This window comes from Naumovozyma castellii, chromosome 1, assembly GCF_000237345.1.
Source record: "Naumovozyma castellii chromosome 1, complete genome".
In the NCBI taxonomy this organism is placed as follows: domain Eukaryota; kingdom Fungi; phylum Ascomycota; class Saccharomycetes; order Saccharomycetales; family Saccharomycetaceae; genus Naumovozyma; species Naumovozyma castellii.
This window is the reverse complement of record NC_016491.1, coordinates 1264622-1286167: the sequence shown is the minus strand read 5'-3', so window position 1 is coordinate 1286167 and position 21546 is coordinate 1264622. Positions and strand designations below refer to the sequence as shown.

The window sequence follows — 21546 nt, the reverse complement described above, 5'->3', positions numbered from 1 at the left end:
TCACAAGATGGTATTCAAAAATACTTATACATTAAATTCATAATCCAGATCCTTTTTGCTTAAATATTCATTCATTTTCCTCCTAATATTTTCAGAAAACTCAGAATACGTTGCATAGAATTTATCCAATCCTTTCAATAATGGCTTTAATTCTATAAGTTGGTCAATTCTAGTTAGTAGTTCAGAATTTCTCTCATTTATTTTCTCATTCTTTGTAGATTCATCCAATGCAGATATTATTGTTTGTTCCAAAGTTTCTAAAGATATCTTAAATTCCGAGATTGATGTAACAACTTTTTGTGATTCTGAGTTACCATCAGATATATCCAATATTGTCTTTAATTGCATGAAGAATTCTAACACTGTATTCAATCTTTTCTTAATGGTTTTCAAATCACTTAATTTTTCTCTTGCCTTATCGCTGTCCTTATATTTAATATCTAATTCTGTCAATTGATCATCTACTTTGCTCACGTCTGTCTCCAATGATCTTACAGCACTACCAAGGGTATCCAAATAATACTCCAGCTTGGAAGCACCAATAAGGTTAGTTGATGAAGAAGTGGATAATACGGTGGATGATTGATCGAGTTTATCATCTGATGTTTCATCATCTTTCGCCAGGAGAGTAGTGGTATTGGTAGACCATGTTCCCGGTAGAGTTTCTGAAAGTTTTTCCAGATTCCAAATAGTACTTTCCAATTCCTTTGTAAGATGCTTTGTGTAGAAGTCCAACCTTGCTAACAGGGAAGATGACATTGTTTGTACTTCGTTTATTTCTCTGGAATTTATCGTGGTGAGGAAAATGTCAACGTATGCCTGTGGAACGAATTCTTCGTCAAAGAACATTTCAAGAAGTTCATCATCTTTGGAGGGTGTTGGCTTTGTCGTATTCCCCGTGGTTGTACTCATCGGATGCGATATAATTGGTCTACCTATGAATCCTTAAAGTTGCTTAGATTGACATCTCAAATTAATAATTCGTTTCTTTATTTTTGAAATTTCAAAAATTCATTAAGCGCTTAACGTTAAGTATATATTTAAATCAACTGAGCGTTACACAGTATCCTACCTAATATCAAGGGAATACTCTTAGTCTATATTGCTTTATTTAAGTTGTGAAATATGCCCAGAAACCATGATCTCCCACGACATGTAGCGCATTCCTCGTTGGATCAGAAATAAACTTGGATATTCTAGTGTCCTCACTTACTAAGTATGTAGGTGTATCCTCTTGAAACTTCTTATTATCTTGTTTCAAATCTATCATTACGGAGGTATCTGGGCCTGATGATATTGCTAATTTATTTGAACCATGACAATAGATGGAATTTATTGGGAGACCTTCATTAATTGTTATTGTATCCACCGGAGAAACCGCCGATCTTATATCCCATAGTGCGACATGACCTGTTTCATACCCAGCATATAAGTAGTTATTATCGCATGGATTTCTCGAAATGCTGTTACATGGCGCCATATATTCACTTGGAAATTGTATCGTGGATTCTTTTGTGAGGATATCATGGATGGTAATGACACCTGATACATGACCTGCAACGACTTTTTTCCCTTGTGTACCAAAATCTAAGTTTGATCCCTTCGTTGTCGTATCAATTGTTGTCGTGTTAGAATCTGCAATTAATGCCATTGAATTTATACCGTCATTAGGGTTTTCCCTTCTCATAAAAGTTCTTACCGTGCTCCCAGAACCACATTCCCATAATTTCATGGTACCATCCAACGAAGAAGAAACGAAATCCCTTCCTCTTTCAATCAATACAGAATCAGTAATCTTACTAGTGTGGCCCCTAAATATTCGGGGACATGATGCATCCTTTATGGACCAAAGTTTCAATTGCATATCTGAAGAACCAGATAGAACCACTTCACCACTAGGAAAGAATTTTAAAGTGGTAATTTCACTACAATGTGCATCCTCTTGTGTCCATTCATGACTAAATTGCGAATCATATAATGATATAGACCCTTCTTCATTCCCAACAATATAAGAAGCAACATCATTCGCCCGTGCAAAGGCATCTATAGATGTGACATTACCAATATCAGAGGCTGAACTTGTGTGCTTCCATGTAGGGGTACGAAATTGAACCTTATGGTCCCCCAATCTTGCCGAATATAGATGTGAATCCTGTTGAGATTGCGTGAATGTATCATCAGCATTTTCGGTGGATCTAAACACAGTACCGTTCTTGGAGACGTCAAACCTAAATTCTTGAATCTCAGTTAGAGATCTATCCATGTTAATGTAGAAAGATTCATCCTCGAGAGCCTCCTGGAAGTCCGGTTGGATATGAAACACAGTTTGCTTACGATTGCCCATTGATGTGTGTCTTCTGTTCAATCGCTTGTTTTAATTGCTTCTAAGATGTATTGTAGGTTTTAGCCTGTTCCCCACGTATACTGTTCAATGGTGGGCTAGTGTTCGTACTTGTTTCCCACATGTTTCTGAAGCCATATTGTATCGCGAGGTGTAACTGATTGCTTAGATAATAAATAAATAAATAAATAATTATTCTTTATCAATTGGGTACATTTGATATACACACCGCTTAACGATATCGAAAACTGATAAAATGTGGATATGAATTTTCTTCGTCACTTAAGTTTAAGGGTATCAGAAGGACATCTACCATATTTGGTCATATGTACCTTCTTCCTTGGAGTTTACGTAATTAGCCTTTATGGGATATCGTCTTTAAATGTAATAGATGCCCTATCCTATATTCTTTTATTTAATCCACCTCCTTATAGTCTAGATTTTGGGAAAATATATCTAAATCTTAAGATAGTCCTTTGGTGAAACTTAGTTTCCCTTCGAACAAATAAATATCTTTCCCAATATTATATTCAAAAGGAAGGTATTATGTTACCCGTTTATTAAAAAGGAACCATTCATTCAGAGTTTTTCTCCACCAGCTCTAATGATTAAACAATTCTAACTAATACAAGATATAATAACTGAGCAACCTACCATTGGTTAAAATGTTCCTAAGTTCCATTTTTTAATAATAAGATTTTACAATTTAACTGCCTCTGAGTATCAATAACGCAGTAACATTTACATTATACTGATGTTAAATTCTGCTTGTGGTCCCACTCCTCACAATCAATATCGTATTATATAGCTGCCCAAGTGGATAGATAATAGTTACAAGAACAATACCATTACATAAGCTGCAAATGCCTGAACCGGGCCGAAACACTCCGATGACTCAAGAAAAAAAAACAATTTTTTTACTTTCCGATTTTGCGGTCTCTTGAGCCTTGAAAAATTGACGCATTCTCATCCCAAACAATAATTTATCGAATAAATAAATAGTTAACGTGTGATTTGAAGCCCCAGATCCTTTTCTAACGTTGTACTATTGTTCTGTCTCGAAGAAAATTACCAATAAACTGAATTAATAATGTTGGGTAGACAATCTATCAGAAGCTCATTATCATTGAGTGCCCTATCAAGAACGTTGGCTACCAGTGCTACTTCTACTGCTGGTGCCCCCCTAGACGCATCCAAAGTTAAAATCACACCAATAAAGACTCCATCTCAACCAAAACCAAATGATCAATTAGTGTTCGGTAGAACTTTTACAGATCATATGTTGACCATCGAGTGGACTAAACAAAAGGGTTGGGCCATCCCAGAGATAAAACCATACGCAAACCTATCCTTGGATCCATCCGCATGTGTGTTCCATTACGCATTCGAATTGTTTGAAGGGTTGAAGGCATACAGGACTCCTGATAATAAAATTACTATGTTCCGTCCAGATATGAATATGATACGTATGAATAAATCTGCAGCTAGAATTTGTTTACCAACTTTCGATTCAGAACAATTGATCGAATTGATGGGGAAATTGATTCAACAAGATAAACATTTAGTACCAAAGGGTCAAGGTTACTCATTATACATTAGACCTACTTTAATTGGTACTTCTGCAGGTTTAGGTGTGGGAACTCCAGACAAAGCTCTGTTGTATGTTATCACATCTCCTGTGGGGCCTTACTACAAGACAGGTTTCAAAGCTGTTAGATTGGAAGCCACTGATTATGCTACTAGAGCTTGGCCAGGTGGTGTTGGTGACAAGAAATTGGGGGCTAACTACGCTCCTTGTATCTTGCCTCAATTACAAGCCGCTGAAAGAGGTTACCAACAAAATCTATGGTTATTTGGCCCTGAACACAATATTACTGAAGTCGGTACCATGAACGTGTTCTTTGCCTTTAAGAATTCCGCTACTGGTAAAAATGAATTGGTTACTGCTCCATTAGATGGTACCATCTTGGAAGGTGTCACTAGAGATTCTGTTTTAACGTTAGCTAGAGAAAACTTGGATCCAAACGAATGGGAAATTAATGAACGTTATTATACTATCGATGAAGTTGCCGAAAAGGCTAAGAAGGGTGAACTATTGGAAGCTTTCGGTTCTGGTACCGCTGCCGTCGTGTCACCAATTAAGGAAGTCGGCTGGAAGGGTGAAGCTATCCATGTTCCACTATTACCAGGCGAACAATCTGGCCCATTGACTAAGCAAGTTGCAAGTTGGATTGCTGATATTCAATACGGTAGAACAAAGCATGGTAACTGGTCCAGAGTTGTTGCTGACTTGAACTAGAGTAATTCAAATTATATGATATTAAAAAGTAATTGAATATTCAATTAATGTATAATGCTACATAAAATCTGCTTAATAAATTCATAGAACAATACTACTATTCTCTATTTATGAAACTCAGATAACCAATCAATCAAAACCTTTTCTGCATCCAATACGTGATTCTCAACTTCTAATTGTTTTAAGCATTCATCAAAATTAATACCACTCAAATTTTGGATATGTTCACAACCTCTGGAAAACAATGGCAATTTATTCAATTTATCTTTCAAATCTTTATTCTCCTTAATTAGCGTGCCATGGGCTAACCAGACTTTTTCTTTAACCATCTTAACTAGTTTGAACTTACCTAATTCTTCCTTTTTCCACAGTGGTACCAACTTTAATTCCATTAAGGTCATCAGTTCTTCGATGAGTACAAATTTGTAAAAAAAACTTTCACTTTCTATTATTTGCAAACTATCTGGATCCAATATAACCTCTATATTATCCAGCATCTCAGATATTTTATAATTCTCAGTCGGATTTTGATACAGTGCTTGCAATACGATAAACAAATATTGCATAACAGTAGAACCTCGGGTATACCAGGCAAATTTAACTGAACTCTCCTGGACTAATCTTTTGTACGTATAAATAAGCAACAATAAGGATAAAGGGATCACTTCTTTAGAGAACTGTTGCTTTGCATTAAGAATCCAAGTAATATCTTTCCTATCATCGTCATTATTATCCTTTTGTTCTGAGAAAGAAAAGTTTAAATTTGAAGGAATCTGTAAACTCGACACTAACGCATAGTAACGCAAGTGTAATCGATATAAGAAAATATTTAAAGTACTAGCAAAGTATTCTCCGTCTTTAGACTCTGTTTTTCGTAGATGACTCTTTAATTTTTGGATGTCCAGATAGAGCGTTGTGTGTATATCTTCATTTAATTTACTTAGCATACTATGTTGTTCATTTGAATTAGTACTTTCATTCTCATATTCTTTAAGGATATAATAAAAGAATTCGTTGATTTTGAATCTGCCAGCAGAGAATTCATAGGGAATGATAGATTTGAATTTGGATCGCCTGAACTTCAATGAAAGCTGTCGCACAGAACTGGAGAGAAGTTTCTTTGATGTGGTAAATGGAAAACCGTAAACTACTGATGCAGAACCCTCAAGATATAACAAGTAGTTCCATAGGATTATTAAAGTTTCATTTTTGGGAATAAACTCTAACTTATCTAAACATAATTGTTGACCAATTCTAACTAACATGGAAGAATAACCAATTGCCTCAGTCATGTTGGGATCTGTAATAAAATTAACAATGGTAAACGCCTGTAATGACTCTATATCAGGTCTGAGTGGGAAGCCCGAATGATCCAGTAAGTAACGATATCCACTATAGTATCTGTTACAGAGTAATAAGTCCGGGATAATACCAGCAGCCACATTAGAAAACGCAGAGCAAAAGAATATTGCCATTATCAAAACTGAGTCACATGTCAAGACAGGCTGTCGTGTCGCCAATTGTTTATAAATTTTGGAAAGTTTGTCAACAACAATGCTTCTATCTACTATAGGAATGATTGGATGTACAGTATCAAAATATATTTCAATTTGGGCCATTGCAATTTCCTCAGAAGTTGGAAATAAATCAAGTAAATCTTCAAATGTCATATCTGCAATAGAGAATTTGTCGAACTTGGCTAGCTCATTTTGATAATATTCGTTTGTAGAGGTTAATTCATTGTAGACTGTATCTACATTTAATATTTTTGCATTAATTGAATTAGTAAAGAATGGATATAAATATTTAGATTTCTGAAAATTAATATCTTTCCTGGGATCTTGTAACTTTCTTACTTTCACTTGATCTCCATGGTTACTACTCAACCGATGGGACTGTGTTTGAGACGGCCTTGCCTGAATTAGAAGCGAAGAAGCTGAGGGTAAAATGTTGGTCTCCTGCTTGCCCAATTCTGCTTTATTAAAACCATACACGCACTCATTAATTACATCAAGTCCACTGCATGTAGAGCAAGGTTTCTTTTTATCACACTTCTTTTTATGTGAGTAACAATATTTGCATGATTTTATTTCCCTGTTCCTCTTAATCAGTCCAGATTTAATCATAGCCAAACCGATGTTCCAACGGACAATTCAGTGTATGATTTAGTTCTTCTTGAGTTACTTCCTGAGTGAACGTATTTTTCAGATGTGAATACCTCGAAATTATTCACAATTCGGAGTGCGATAATAATTCCAAAGCAAAAAATGGGCTTAAGAGTGCCCGGTATTTTGCTGCAATAATAATTTACTAGTTTCCAAATGTCTCAGAGCAACAATATATTATACTATATATTTTCAGTGGGTAGCAATTATATTAAAGAGAGTAATTAATTTAGTTTTGGGTATCTTCTCACTTCAGCAACTTCTTTACATCTATTTTCGAGAAGTCTATATCCGACGCATCTATGTCCGACACATCTTTCAACTGAGCCAAAACAAATCTCGAAAGAATTTCCATTACGCTGGATGGGTCTTTAAGTTTTTTTCTTTGTGGCAATAAATGTGTGACGAACAAATCTTGATCGAAGTTACTCAAAATAATAAGTTGTTTCGCTGTCATAAGGAAAATAGACCCTCTTGCAGTAAACGATAAATTGCAAGACTTCTTATTACGGGTTGGCTCCTTCAGGGAAAACATTCTTGCTATCTTCCAATTCCCTAAATCTTTATATTCCACTTTATCTTGTTTCAAAAACGGAATAAGGATATCGCCACCAAATAATGTTCTATCAATTGCCTCTAGGAGCTCCATATCTGGATGATGACAATAATAAAGAGTAAATCTTGCTGTGTGAGACTTTTCGTTTTTCTTAAGATATGTACAAAATCTTATTCTCTCTCCCATATGAAATTCCTTTACAATACTCGCAGGACCTGGTTGTAAAACGTGCAAAGTGTATGGCTCTTTGTCTTGGCATATAACAGTTGGCATCCTTACTTAAGGCTGTTGCTTCCTTATATCTAATCTGTTAAGTAGTTAATATTTATTTTGGGTGGCGAACGTTTATAGATGCGATACGATATAAAGGGTACCCTGGCAAAAAGCTTGGCGGTTAAATAAATAATGTCAGGAAAATTTACAATTAATGTTATAGTATGTTTGTTTAAAAAAGGTTGTTGGAATTGGATATTCTTGTCTCAATGACTGGTTTAACTATTTATTGTTAAATCCCTGTAGTGTGTTTGAGCATGAGCTCAAACAAACTATTCTCCGTAGCTGATAACTGGAACAAATCTTCATGTGACCATGAAGTTCAGTTCTTGTCTTTATCTCTATATAATACTTTGACAACGTTGTAAATATAATTCAGATGTGCACCACCTAGGATAAAATTACCTGCAATAAATGTCACTAATTAAGAATTTACTTGATTGTAGATCTAAGAAGCCAATCTATGAATAGGATAGGTTACATCTGACAACAGCTTAGGTGTTTAATTAAAAGATCACAACGATGGTCAAAACTTGATATAAAAGGTAAATAATATTTATAGGGTTAGTCAACCTTCAAAAAGGTAAAATGAAGTTACACATGTATAAACGAGCAATGGTAAGCTCAGTTATCATGTGGAAAAGGTACCTGCACCTTTAACAAGAACAGATCCGTTCTGATCTAATAGATCTACTTTCAATTTAATGTTCTTACCAAGGTTCTCCACACTAGTAGTTCGAACAAAGACAAATTGGTTAGCAAAAGTTGGCATCATGTAGGACACACTTAACTCTTTAGTTTTTTCGCCTTCCTTTTGCTTTATTAATTTCACACTTTCTCTCATCAAATCCTCCATTATAGTGGCTAAGATCCCACCATGCACAATAAATGGATAACCAGTTAACTTCATCCCCATATGGTAAACACCTACAATTTCCTTCTTATCAGGGTTATAGTAGAATTTTGGAGGAATGGCAATGGCACCAGGGGTCAATAAGGTCTTATCCACCAATTGATCATCCTTTCTTCTGCCTGGAAACACTTCCACAAACCCAGAACCTTTCAACTGTTGCACCAAAGACAATTTCTCCAATCTGTTATGCAAATCACTTCGATATTTCTTCACTTGTTCAGCATCTTCAGGCAAGGATTCATACCTCCAATATGCCATCAAATCTGTGAAGGTCATATGTTGTGTGAAGTACCAACCTACAAGGAAACTACCGGAGAAAATGGAGATAGGCACCCACTTAGATCTTGGCTTAGGAGCTGTTTTAAAGGTACTATTGACCGTAGTGGCCAAAGACCTTCTAATAATTGTTGAACGAATAAATTTGGAAAACATTACTGGTATCCTTCAATCTCTTAGTGGCAATAGTTTTAATTGTTTTTGTTTTTGTTGTTGTCGCTATAGTTATTATTTTCCTGCCCCTAGAATTGTGGATTCTGGAATTTTTCAAATATCGAAAATTAAGTCAATGCTTAAAAATTTCTTGGATAATAGATGATTCATCTATCATTTGAGCCAGAACTCCAACATTTTGGGATATTATTACCAGAGAGATGACGCTGAAGATAAAGACCCTGTCTTTGAATGATACCCCTCCAACTTTACCACCAAATACGGTGATACCGAGAAGTCAACAGGTATGCGACGATGTTGTAAGATTATGGAAAGAAGAGCCGGCGGCAGAAGATCTGCCGATAGATTCCCTATATAGAAGAATTATTGATAGGAACCAAGAATGGTCTATTTCAAGGGAACATTTTTTGGAAGTCATAAAACGCCACAATCTGGTTTATGATGAGAATAGTCCGTCATCTAGATGTTATGACAAGATGATTGAATTTCCACCCTGTGATGTGAAACAATGGAATAAAGAAGGTATGTATGAAATAAGGGATTGCCAGGATGCTCAAGATAAAAATGGAAAAGGTAGAGGTGTGTATGCCTTGAAACATTTCAAGAAAGGCGATATGATCTTCGAAGAGAAACTGCCCATAGTAATTATACCACCCATGGAAAAATTAGAATTAATGTCTAAGGGTAAATGTTGCACTTTATGTGGTAAATCGCTATATGAATTAAGCACTCATTATATTATGATGAATGGATTGGATTGTAATGATTGTACTGCTGTCTGGTGTTCTAAAAATTGTAAAAAGATGGATTCCTGTCGTCATTCATTTTTGAAACATGTGAATCTCAAAAAGAGAAACCATTGGTATAAATTCGAGAATTTTTGTAAAGAAAAGAATTTTGTTGCTGGATACTCCGTTGGTATTATTTATGCCACTATCTTACTTAATAAGAAAAATCGAGACTCAATTAAAACAAAATATGAATCGTTAGCACAAGTTTCTCAAAGAATTAGGATTGAATCGAGCGATTCTACTAATATTGGTGGCACTTTGGATGCATCTAGTGGTGCTCAATCTACTAACAATGATGATGATAGTGGCCCTGAATCTGTATGGGAACAAGCTTATAAATTATTCAAAGAAACATTTCCAACCTTAAATGCAGATGAGGGGTTTTCCTTGGATGACTTTTTGTTAGATATTGGCAAATTTAATATCAATCAGTTAGAGGGCCAAATATACCATCTTTATTCATTTATTAACCACAATTGTGAACCCAATATTCGGTACGAAATTGATTCTAAATTATGCTTAAGAGTCTTCGCAAGAAAACCAATTCAACCTGGTGAAGAATTACTGACCACTTATGTAAATCCGTTACATGGCGTAAAACTAAGAAGAAGAGCCTTGAAAGTTAATTGGGGGTTCCTTTGTCAATGTGCTAGATGTGAAAATGGAAATAGTCAAAAAATAGGCATTCCCAGCCCTCCTGACAGTTTAACTAAAGATAACGTATCAATATCAATTCCAAAATTGAAAATTACTTTACAAGAAGGCTCCAACAGAAGAAAATCTTCAATGAGGGACAAGAGACCTGATCTAACAGAATTATTGAAAAATGGAAAGGAATTCGATCTAGAAATTCCTGACAATTTAGGTTCTGTCAGAGCCAGAAGAAGGACATCCGTCAGATTTGATGAGAATGTGTCATTCGCAATAGAAGAATAATCTTTTAACAGGATTATTATCTCAGCATATGTATAAGTACTTAGAAGGCGTCATCTATAATCTATATACATACAAACAGAATAGAAACTTGCAGTAGTAGACGAATATTAGGGTGGTTATTATTGCATGAGTTTTTTTATTATTGGAATTATTTATTACAATCTTTGTTTCTTGAGCATAGGTTCATCATTTATTACGTCCTGATCGGGGACAAGAGCATCTTGCGGGTTCATTGTATTTATAGGTTGGATATTCTTTTGTTGGTCCCGAAACTGATCGATTTGCATCTGTGACGTTTGCAGCTGAACATTAGGCGATCGATGTGTTAAGTCATGAGGTGATTGATGACGTCCCGCACCCGATTGTGCAGGATGTGTGGAAGCAGGCGTTTTAACATTTGTAGACGGGTCATGTGCGGTTGAAATACTCATCCGTTGTCCATCATCGCCTGGAGTTCCCTGTACCTTTTGCTGATCACGTAACGGTATTCTATCCTTTAGATATCTTATTAACATTGAGTGCAGGTCGTCCTTTGTAAATGGTTTTGCCAGTATGTCATTCATGCCATGCTGAAGGTATGTAATTAGATCTTGATCCTCAATATTACCAGTCATAGCAATAATTGGTGTTTGATTATCAAAGTTTCTAATAATTGACGTAGCCGTGGCACCGTCCAAATTGGGCATTACAATATCCATCAAAACCAAATCGTACCTAAATTTCTCTAGAGTTGAGATAGCTGAAAGTCCATCGGTAACAACTTCCACAGTACACCCATATTTTCTCAAAAACTTAGAGCACAGTCGAATTGATACCGCATCATCCTCCACCAACAAGACATGAAATCCCGGCCTCAAGACAGCCTGTGCTTCATTGTTCGGTTCATTCTCAAGCTTGATTGATGCACGCATTGCGGCTTGAGGACCATTGGTTGCCAATGGCAAGGTTGGAGTGGACAACAGGGGCAATGCTGGTCCGATGACAGAACCTGTTGGGGATTGAATAGGAGGCTTTTGTTGTTGAGTGGGTGCTGAACCGTTCGATAAAATAGCTTGAATGGATGGTATGTTAGCTGAGTTTGTTCCACCAGCAACTGATTTGGTAGGTAATCCATTCATCATATTCATAGCAGCGTTGGCATTATTTGGAGAGTAAACGTGACTGTGTCCATTTATATGTGTCGCTTCAAATAAATTTGTTGGTACCTGAATTCCTTTTTCGTTCAATGATGTGCATAATGTTTGAAAGTTACCAATTAAATTTTCATAAACAGTTCTAAAGGTAAGTAAACTTTCAACCATCGCATTATATTTTGAACCCAACGTTTGAAGCTCCGCCCTATAGTTCGCATTATCCATCTTTACTTCGTCTAATTCTGATCGTATATCATCAAAATTCTTTTTTAACTTATTAAAGTTGTCTTTTTTAACAGTATTATTAAGAATGTATTCAGTTTGTGCCTGTAATGAGATTGATGCACCACCTCCGGTCAACGCATCATCATCCATCGGTAGTCGTTTGGAGGTGGTGGGTTTCCTCTTGATGTTGTCTAATCCTTCGTCAAAATGTCTTCTAAATGATGGATGCTTAAATTCCCAACTTCTTTCCACGTCAGTGACCTTCTTCTTAATCTTATGAAAATCATACTTGTTCAACTGACGAACAAAACTTGCAAAATTAGAATGTTTGAAATGATTTGGTAGAATATCTTCCGTGAACTTCCCTGTATCTAGAACAACAAAAGTGTCACCGTTTTCTGTCCAACGAACGATGTCTGGATATGCATTCTTTTCCAAAATTGTGTATAGTTTGCGCACAAATTCATTTGCTGGAGGTCTACCTGTTTGAGCAGGAAGTAAAGGTGTATTACTTGTAGGGCTCATAGAGCTAGACTCGGGAGGTATCGAATGCGGCGGTAGGCCTGCTAGAGGCAATGATATATTTCCGTAGTCGCCCTGATTATTATTCATGTTACCAAAACTCATATGGTAATACCTAGTAAAGAGATTAGTTCACAGTTAAAATGGATTATAACTAAAAATATTCGTGTATGCAAATGTGAATGTACTACCACTAGAATAAGTAGATACTATTTATTACTCTGCGTTTAAAGAATAAGGTACACTTGTTATTTTAGTTTCTCTTTTGGGATTTTCTTCCTTTTGCCTAAACCGCGAATTTTCGAAGAGCTAATAAATGAGATGACAACCATTCACAATGTCGTATGATATACGCAGTAGCTTTGTAGTTTTAATATTAAAACAATTAGTAAATGTTTATATAAATGATATAGAGTATAGGATAGTATAATAAGAATAATAAAAAAGTAAAAATACAAACAAAGATATAATGACAACCTGGAAAGTGCATGATGATTTCAATATATTATAGAATCACAAAAAAATGAGTTGAAACCGTCATATTTAGATCTCAAAGTTCCCACTTACAAATTCATCATCCATGTGTTGATCACCATCATAATCAATTTGCCCCGAAATATTCCCATTCTTTAACTCTTCTTCGTGATCATCGATGACATCCTCTTCTGGAGGCAAGTTGGGGTTTCCTGGGATAAATGAACCGGGCTCCATGTAATATGAACTTTGCAAAAATTTACGGTTGCTGTAGACATTATTATAATGATCGTCCATAGTGGATTCATCAACAAATGTAAATCCAGCAAATTTAGCTTGCATAGCTGGTGATAATGGAGTGGCAGCGATAGGTTGATGTTTATTCATGTAAGATGTTGAAGTTTGAGTAAATTCTGGATCGAAATTGGAAGTATCCGTCTCAGAAACAAGATGTGGCTTAAATGGAGGTGGAATTTTCTTTTCTCTTAATGCATCCCAATCAATATCAGCGAAAAAAGGATGTGCCCTCAATTCTCGTCCATCATCAATAGCACCTAATCTATGTTTGGGATTTCTATTCAATAGACCTTTGACAAACGAACGCCCTTCTGGTGATAACACATCTCTTGGAAATTTGACCTTACCAAAGGCAATTTTTTGATACATTTTTTGGTTATCTTCAGCAAAAAATGGAGACCAACCACAACACATTTCAAAAATCAGAACACCTAGTGACCAAAAATCTACCATTTTAGTGTAACCTGCTTCATCCAATAAAAGTTCTGGAGCTAAATATTCGGTGGTCCCACAAAATGTATTGGTACGATCTTTCAAATCAGCCTTAGAAAGACCAAAATCACACAGAGCAATGTTCCCATTGGCATCTAGTAAGATATTTTCAGGTTTTAAATCTCTATAAACAATGTCATTGTCGTGCAAATATTCCAAGGCCAATACTAATTCAGCAATGTAAAATTTAGCTCTTTCTTCAGTAAATCTACCTTCCTTTTGTAAATGCCAAAATAATTCACCACCACTCATGAAATCTGTTACCAGATACAGGTCGGTGGGCGTTTGGAATGAGAACTTTAGACCTACTATAAATGGAGAAGCCTTTGTTGCTGTAGTGACCAATATATTTCTTTCTCCAATAGTATGAGCCACTTCATTCTTTTTAACAATAACTTTCTTAGATAAGACTTTCATTGCATATATTCTTTTTGTATCCTTCTTTTTCACTTGGTACACTTGTCCAAAGGTTCCTTTACCCAAAAGTCTTAGCACTTCAAAATCATTAGGCCCATAATGTCTCTTCTTAGTTGAAGAATATTCCCATTTAATTAATATGTCACCTGTAACATTTTCGTCAAGCACTCTACTCTTCAAAGGATACCATTTATCCTGAGAAGCAAATTGTGTAGTATGAATATTTGGACGTAATCTAACTTGACCCATAAACATATCATCATGTGCAGCATCATAAACAGAAATATCTAATTCTGAGTGAGCGCCTAATACGTCAAACGTGGTCTTATGATGCCATATTGGATTAGAACCATCATTTTGTTCTAACGATCCACTAGAGGTATCACCATCTTGACTATTCATTTTGTTTAATTGAGAGGAGGATCTATGTGTATATAGCGGTCTCTTCTTTAGGTATTCTTTAATGACTGGCAGACCAGAATTCCAAGCTTTATTGGAACCAGGAGACTTTGCATTGCTTACAGATTCTGGACCATTAGAAATAAATTCCGAACTTTCAAAAGTACAAACCACGTATGGTTCAGAGTCGTTCGATATTGTAAAAAGGTTCTTTGCCTCCACGATAGTTACCTCTAATTTACCTCTTGGAATATCAGTTCCTGGCCCAGTGGTAGTTGCACTATTAGTGACATTAGCTGATTTATTTGAAACACTCATTGGATGTAGAGAATTGGCCTTCGCGACGTTAGAATTTGTTGTTGTTGTTGACGATGAAGTCACTTGTCTTGATGTATCGGACGATGATGAATATGATACATCGTCTTTTGCCGGCGTTGTTATTATACCAGGTTTAGATATACTAGACGATTGCTGTTGTTCAGCTGGTTCATGCATAGCTTTCATTTGGGATATTACATTCTCCGACGTAATTCCTGTGGTACCCATGGCGTAAGAATTTGAACTCACGGCAGTGGTAGGCGTAGCCATTTGAGTTGAGAAATTTGGAAAAAATACATTGCCACCTACTCTGTTGGTACTCTTAGTTCCATCATTGTTAGATGGATTAGAGTTGTTATGCACGTTGCTTTGTTGTTTAGACCCAAAGAAATTCATCTTGGGAGGATGCGAATAAAGTGGAATATGTTACACGAAACAGTTATCAAAGTTAGATAACAGGAGGGAATTGGAAATAAAAATCTATTAGAATACTTTGGCAAAGTAATTGATCTGAAGATACTTTTGAGTTGTGTATCCGAGTTAGCTGTAGCAGTGTTATTTTCTTATCTCTGATCAATGACTTGCAAAGTTTATCGCTTGCGTATTTCGATTGTATCGATTATGTTTCGAGCAGAAAAAGAAAAAAAGGGCAGAGGAAAGCCGTAGAGGAAAAGCGACCAAAATACGGTAAAAACAAAGAAGAATCTAATAAGGGTTCAGGCGACCTATTGATGGCTCAGAATAGACGATCCTTGCGTTTGTAACGTATGTGAATGGAGAACGAGCCTTTTCTGAATCAGTTGTCTATCAACTGTGAGGGAAGTCGAGTGAAGGCTGGTTTCCGAAATGCTGGTCGGAGACGAAAACTTGTATTTTACTTCTGAGTCTCCCTTAGATTGGACTGGGTTCGGAGACTGACTATCTGTTATGGATCGAGTGGAAGATGTGAGTCCTTCTTGTCTGTTCTACAATCTCTGGTTTGTGTGTTGAGGTTGTGTGTTTGCTTGACTAGAGTAGGCATCCTCCATTGTCTTCGTGGGGGACTTAACACCGGACGCGATGCGCATTGCGATTTACGTAAGATACGAGTCAGTCGTTTCCAGCGACAATAATATGATAATGTAACGTTACATGCTATTCTTTAAATATTTACAAAGGCTGGGTCAGTCTACTCTAGAAAGACGTTGACGAATGGGATGCAACCGAAGAAGACCTGGTCGAACTTGTTGTATCCGAATTGAGCGTACAGGTCACCCAACCTCGGGCTTACTATATCACCTCTATTTATCACAACGATGGCATCTTCAGGGACGTCAAGTCCATCAACGACCGTAACTCTGTAGGCCGCACTTGGTGATACTTGAGACTTGCCGTCACAATGAGGGTTATGCAAAAATTGTCTGTCTATATCTGCAAAAATTGTAGGATTAACTTTCTTACCAAAAACGTCAATCGACCCAGGGAATAACTTTTCTACACGCATTTTTCTTCTGGATTGTAATGTATCACAATATATGTCCCCGTTATCAAATTGGCTTCTTGCGTACTTCCCTGGAAGATCGAATATCATATCAAATGATTCAGTCGTAGCTGGTAATTGCGACGTGCTTCGTCCACCGCTTGTTTCTGCCCACAGAGAATAGAACGCTGGTTCAATTTCAAATTGTCTGTATCCTTCTAAATGCTCTGGTTTGTTTAAAGTCTCATTATATCGATAGTCAATTTCAAATAATCTACCAAATTCACTCAAGATCTTGGAATATGGTAGCGATATGATATCTTCTTGTTCTTTCTTCCCAAATAATGAATATGATGAAGAACAAACCTTTCCTGGTTTCAATTTCTGAAATTCTCCAAATATATTTAACCTATGCGTTTCATTTTGAACACTTTCATATGCATCACCCGTCAGAATATTTGGTTTCTCATGGCTGTAACTTTTAACGACAGTTCCCCCATTAACGGCATATACAACATGCTGGCGCTGCTTCTGACGCTCAATCGCATGAGATTTGAGATGTATTTTACATTGTTCTAAATGTCCCTTGTATAATTCATCATCAAAGAAATTATTGTTCTCAAAATCGGTTATCATATCTGTTGTTAGCCACATCGGATGGGCTTCAGTACTAAATATAACATTTTCGCTACTATGATTAAGTTCATTCTCTTCATCAAATAGCAAATAGAGATATTTTAAAGTTTCACTCAATACAAAAGTTTCCATTCGATCTTGTACCGTGTCGTATTGAAGATCTTGACGTCCTGCAAATCCACACATAAACCTAAATCTATATTTGAAATCATTCAAGATATGATGACCAATGTTTAAATAGAATGGATCTTTGGTGGCTCTATAAAGGTAATAAGTAGATTCAATGAATTCTGGTCTAAGTGGATACCAAGGCAACGGAAGAGTATCCCACACTCCAATGCTGTCAAACTGCCATCTCTCTGGGATACCACCAAATGTGTTCCATAGTTTTAAATACATTGTATGTTTCAAAATGGCATCATCAACATCACCTGCAAGGACTTGTACACCGGGGAAGAAGGCACCAAGGGCATCAATCCAACTGTACGCCACAGAGCCTTGTCCGCTCATGACATTGGCATAGAACCAATCAGTCTTCGAGCTGAGTTTCAAATTTTTGTAACTCTCTTCCCAAATATCCATTAGTTTATCATCATTAAATAAGATGGCTCCCTTGAGGGCATACTCGTAGTAAGAATCACTCGAGGCCCCAACCCCTGAAACCATTGAATATTCTTGCAAGGTATATGGATCAATAGATTCTGGTAACAATCCTAAAGTTGATTTGAGATGTTCCCACAATGTATCGTATGCAAATCTGGTAACTTCAGAGTATTTCCTATCATGTGTAAGGTATGATAACATGGTGAATTCAAACATAGGCGTTGCCATTCCGGCTAGATTATTTTCATTCATTGTAGCTACATCTACCGATTTCATACCATTTTTTAAATTAATTCTAGCAATAGGTAAACCCGTATTCGTTTCCAAATATGCTGGTAACAATCGGTCTGCTATGTCGACGGCAAGCTCTAATAGAAATCCATCGTATTCATCATCCCGTAGGTATACTGCCTTTCTAGGGTCAGTAGCATATAAATGTGACGAGATTAATGAGCCAAGAATTCTAATAGTTGACTCAAAAAGTTGTACTGTAGAATCAACGTCAAATTTCGAGGGGAACGTTTGCTTAACAAGGTTGACCAGAGATAAAAATCGTTCCATATCTCCCATTATGGCTACTGTAGTTAATGAATCAATCAAAGTGGCTGTGAAATTGCCGAGGACGTCATTAGTAGGATAGTCTGCAGGGTTATCGAAATTCCTCGTCTTGGGTTCACATGAAACCGGACGTACTTCATCGTATGGGTATCCGAAATCTAGGTAGTTTTGTAGACCAAATTCGAATAATTCCTTAACATCATCTCTGTATGTCCTAAGATCCTTTTTTGTAAAAGAATATGGAGATTCACATGCTGTAAATCCTAATATAGCTAGGAATATGAATAATATTCGGACTTGCAATTCCATGGATAGTAATGGCAATGTATTATGGTTTTAGGAAATGGAACTTCAGCAAGTTAATTGATTAAGCATTATGGAAAATTTCAAAGCATTGACAGTAAATGGTACTCTGTGATGTATTTAGTTCATCTTATCCTTTGAAGATCTTTAAGATGTGTGCTCACACGTCACAACTTTTCATTCTTCTTACCCTGTTTTTGTTTTCTGTTTTCTTAGGCATGCCCTAAAATTAGGGTCTGAAATTATTATATTCAATTCCCTTATAGATTCTAAATACGCGTCATCGAATTTTAGGCGAAAAAAAAAAGAGAGCATTTCGCGTCAGAACAATCGAGAAAAAAAGGCTTTCATAGAAGTAAATAAACAATTTATACAGGCAATATACAGGTGGTAATTGGAGATATATTTTCTTGACGGTTACCGTGAACAGATTGAATAAGAAAATACGGTATGGAGGAACCAACTTCTTTTGAAAATGTCTTAGGTGAAAGTTCTCAGGACATTTGTACCTTGACCGATTCTACTCCAAGAAAGAAAAAGCAAAAAGTTAGCGCTAATTATACACCTATTTCGAACCACCCTAAAACTTCGAAATCTGATAAGAGATCCTCTTTATCTGAATACCGAAAAAAGCCAAGTAAATTTGATGAAACTATTGCGTTAACTTTAACCCTTAATTTATCATTAAATTGGCTAGCTGACAAGAGTTTAAGAAGGCAATTTAACCGCCTTTACGAAAATGACAATGGTTATAAAACAGCAGGTCCAAAAGATAACCTTACGTTGAACCCCATAAGCTTATCCATAGCTATCGGGAACAAAGTTAAAGAAATAAATTATTTTTGGCGTAGAGAATTATTATCTTCTGAATATGTTTTAAATCAAAAACTTTATGTAAGAGAAGTTAACCAGGAATCTTTGAAAATATCAATTTTACAAAGGATAGAAGACTTACGGGATGTAACATTCTTATCATTAGTTTTTGATCATTGGCCAAATTACAAAATGGGCAATTTTTCCGGAGTGACGTTAGTGACTTATGATGAAATGAGAAATACCCTATGCCCGTTTTTATTACAAATGGCTCCGTTGAGTTCACACACCACAGATGCAATAGGCACTCAGTTAGATAACATCACGCAGGATTTTCCAGGTTTAAAGAGTTTAACCGTCGCTATGTCAACTGATAATGCTGCCAATATACTCAAAACCCCGAAAGGATTAGAGAAACTTAATAAGCTCAATGATAGATTTTTGGGACATGTTCCATGCCTTCTCCAAAGCATAAATAGGGTAAATGGGACACTTTTTGAATCTTCTGAAGAAGGTAGGGATGACATTAGATCATATATGGAAAGTAGATTAATGGAAAAATATGCTCTAGAGTGTCAACTTCAAGAGGATGGCTCTAAGATAGGGAATTATACTGCTGATTCGTTTTTTGAATCTTTGCAAAAAACACAGAATATTGACGATGAACTTACGTACTTTTTATCTGGAGACAAAATATTGAGGAAGAACAACGAACTTGCGTATGAAATCAAGACTAGCTTCATAAAAAAGGAGATATTTAATTCTCATTGCCAGAAACATCAAATAGCACATGCAGATAACGATCTAAGATTAAAATCATATTGTATAACGAGATGGGTTTCTGCAATTGATACATTACAAAGAATAAAACTACTAAAACCAGTTTTGACGGATTTGGGAAATGACCAAACCTTCGTCACAAAATTTACGAAGGAGGATTTTGCTTTAGCAGATGATCTTTTAAAATTTATTGAACCATTTCAGGTCCTTTGCGAAACCCTGTCTAGAGATAATTGTACAGTAAAATTTGCAATACCATTACTACTGCATTATAAGATTCTGATGGAACAGAATGATATAGAACACTTAAAGAGCAACAGTGTAAATTTTCAACATACCAAACATTTGACCCAATTCACAGAGAAGATGAAGAAATATTACCATAAATATACAGAGAACAAAGTCTGTGAAATTTCTTCCTTTTTATGCATTAATTTTGTTAACAGCAAATTTTGGCCTGCAAAATACCCAGGCAGGGGGGCTGATGGTAAGAAAACATCATTCATTGCAGAAATGTTAAGTAAAAAAATATCTGAGGCCATAATACCATTTTTGAACGTTCATTATAATAAGGAGGACGATTTTGAAAATCAAGTAGTTGACCCAAATAGCAGTTTTATTGCTGGCTTTGATGATACTGTGGATCAGGGAAGTATTGGGGCAATTGACAACAGTGAGGAAGTAGGGGCTGGTAACGACACCACATTCAACAAGGAATCTATCAGAACAGATCTGGAACAGCTTATTTTTGAGGAAATAATAGAATATTGTGCCAAAGCGGATCAAGAGCGTAGAAATTGTGTCAAAGAATTCGCACAAACCAATAAATTCCCTAGTATGGAACGTTTTAAATGGAAATGCAGTACAATTGTAGGGGCTGACAACATATTTTGGAAAAAATTTGGGGCCAACTTCCCCATCCTCTCTTTTGCAAACCGTTTATTTAGAAATATTCCTGCCAGTTCTATCTATGTTGAACGCTTATTTGGTGTTGCAAGTATGATTGATGCAAAAAAAAAGAGCCAACAGTCGAATAAAATGCTTGAAAACCTTTGTATTCTAAAATCTTTTCGGTCAAATATTAGCTTAGAGGAGATCAACTTGGCAACTTGTAATCTTAAGGACGCCATTGAAGTTACTGTCGCTTTCTCCGATTCAGAAGAAGACGATTAAAAATGTCACGTGCCCAGAACATCTGCGCAGGTGGAAATGCCGATGTTTACTGAACAATTTTAACAGTTTGCGCGGCTAATCTAGTCTATTGGACCCCACTCCGTTCAATGTTATACAATTTATTACAGATTAGATTCAATTGGGTGTAAAGTATTATTATATAAGCGGTTTTATAGTAACTGCAAATGATAACCAAATATTTAGAAACGGAAAACAAAAG

At 36.1% G+C, this 21546-nt stretch overlaps 10 protein-coding genes across 10 annotated transcripts; 2 read left to right on the top strand and 8 right to left on the bottom strand.

Moving 5' to 3' along the window:
- Positions 1-24: 24 nt before the first annotated feature.
- Positions 25-912, bottom strand: COG7 (Golgi transport complex subunit COG7; the record flags this gene model as incomplete). The annotated part of the gene is made up of 1 exon (XM_003673544.1): positions 25-912. One exon carries the CDS (start codon positions 910-912, stop codon positions 25-27), a length of 888 nt encoding a protein of 295 aa, XP_003673592.1.
- Positions 913-1111: 199 nt separating this feature from the next.
- On the bottom strand, positions 1112-2344 carry RPN14 (Rpn14p; the record flags this gene model as incomplete). Its single annotated transcript, XM_003673543.1, has 1 exon — positions 1112-2344. The coding sequence occupies one exon, from the start codon at positions 2342-2344 to the stop codon at positions 1112-1114; it is 1233 nt and encodes a 410-aa protein (XP_003673591.1).
- Positions 2345-4744: 2400 nt separating this feature from the next.
- Positions 4745-6766, bottom strand: NCAS0A06490 (fungal specific transcription factor domain-containing protein; the record flags this gene model as incomplete). Its single annotated transcript, XM_003673542.1, has 1 exon — positions 4745-6766. The coding sequence occupies one exon, from the start codon at positions 6764-6766 to the stop codon at positions 4745-4747; it is 2022 nt and encodes a 673-aa protein (XP_003673590.1).
- A 286-nt stretch (positions 6767-7052) lies between these two features.
- NCAS0A06480 (uncharacterized protein) lies at positions 7053-7634 on the bottom strand (the record flags this gene model as incomplete). The annotated part of the gene is made up of 1 exon (XM_003673541.1): positions 7053-7634. One exon carries the CDS (start codon positions 7632-7634, stop codon positions 7053-7055), a length of 582 nt encoding a protein of 193 aa, XP_003673589.1.
- A 631-nt stretch (positions 7635-8265) lies between these two features.
- On the bottom strand, positions 8266-8979 carry FMP10 (Fmp10p; the record flags this gene model as incomplete). Its single annotated transcript, XM_003673540.1, has 1 exon — positions 8266-8979. One exon carries the CDS (start codon positions 8977-8979, stop codon positions 8266-8268), a length of 714 nt encoding a protein of 237 aa, XP_003673588.1.
- Positions 8980-9197: 218 nt separating this feature from the next.
- On the top strand, positions 9198-10724 carry SET5 (S-adenosylmethionine-dependent methyltransferase; the record flags this gene model as incomplete). Its single annotated transcript, XM_003673539.1, has 1 exon — positions 9198-10724. The coding sequence occupies one exon, from the start codon at positions 9198-9200 to the stop codon at positions 10722-10724; it is 1527 nt and encodes a 508-aa protein (XP_003673587.1).
- A 155-nt stretch (positions 10725-10879) lies between these two features.
- Positions 10880-12709, bottom strand: SKN7 (kinase-regulated stress-responsive transcription factor SKN7; the record flags this gene model as incomplete). Its single annotated transcript, XM_003673538.1, has 1 exon — positions 10880-12709. The coding sequence occupies one exon, from the start codon at positions 12707-12709 to the stop codon at positions 10880-10882; it is 1830 nt and encodes a 609-aa protein (XP_003673586.1).
- A 438-nt stretch (positions 12710-13147) lies between these two features.
- On the bottom strand, positions 13148-15397 carry SCH9 (serine/threonine protein kinase SCH9; the record flags this gene model as incomplete). Its single annotated transcript, XM_003673537.1, has 1 exon — positions 13148-15397. The coding sequence occupies one exon, from the start codon at positions 15395-15397 to the stop codon at positions 13148-13150; it is 2250 nt and encodes a 749-aa protein (XP_003673585.1).
- A 772-nt stretch (positions 15398-16169) lies between these two features.
- Positions 16170-18566, bottom strand: MNL1 (alpha-1,2-mannosidase MNL1; the record flags this gene model as incomplete). The annotated part of the gene is made up of 1 exon (XM_003673536.1): positions 16170-18566. One exon carries the CDS (start codon positions 18564-18566, stop codon positions 16170-16172), a length of 2397 nt encoding a protein of 798 aa, XP_003673584.1.
- A 444-nt stretch (positions 18567-19010) lies between these two features.
- On the top strand, positions 19011-21326 carry NCAS0A06420 (uncharacterized protein; the record flags this gene model as incomplete). Its single annotated transcript, XM_003673535.1, has 1 exon — positions 19011-21326. The coding sequence occupies one exon, from the start codon at positions 19011-19013 to the stop codon at positions 21324-21326; it is 2316 nt and encodes a 771-aa protein (XP_003673583.1).
- Positions 21327-21546: the final 220 nt, after the last annotated feature.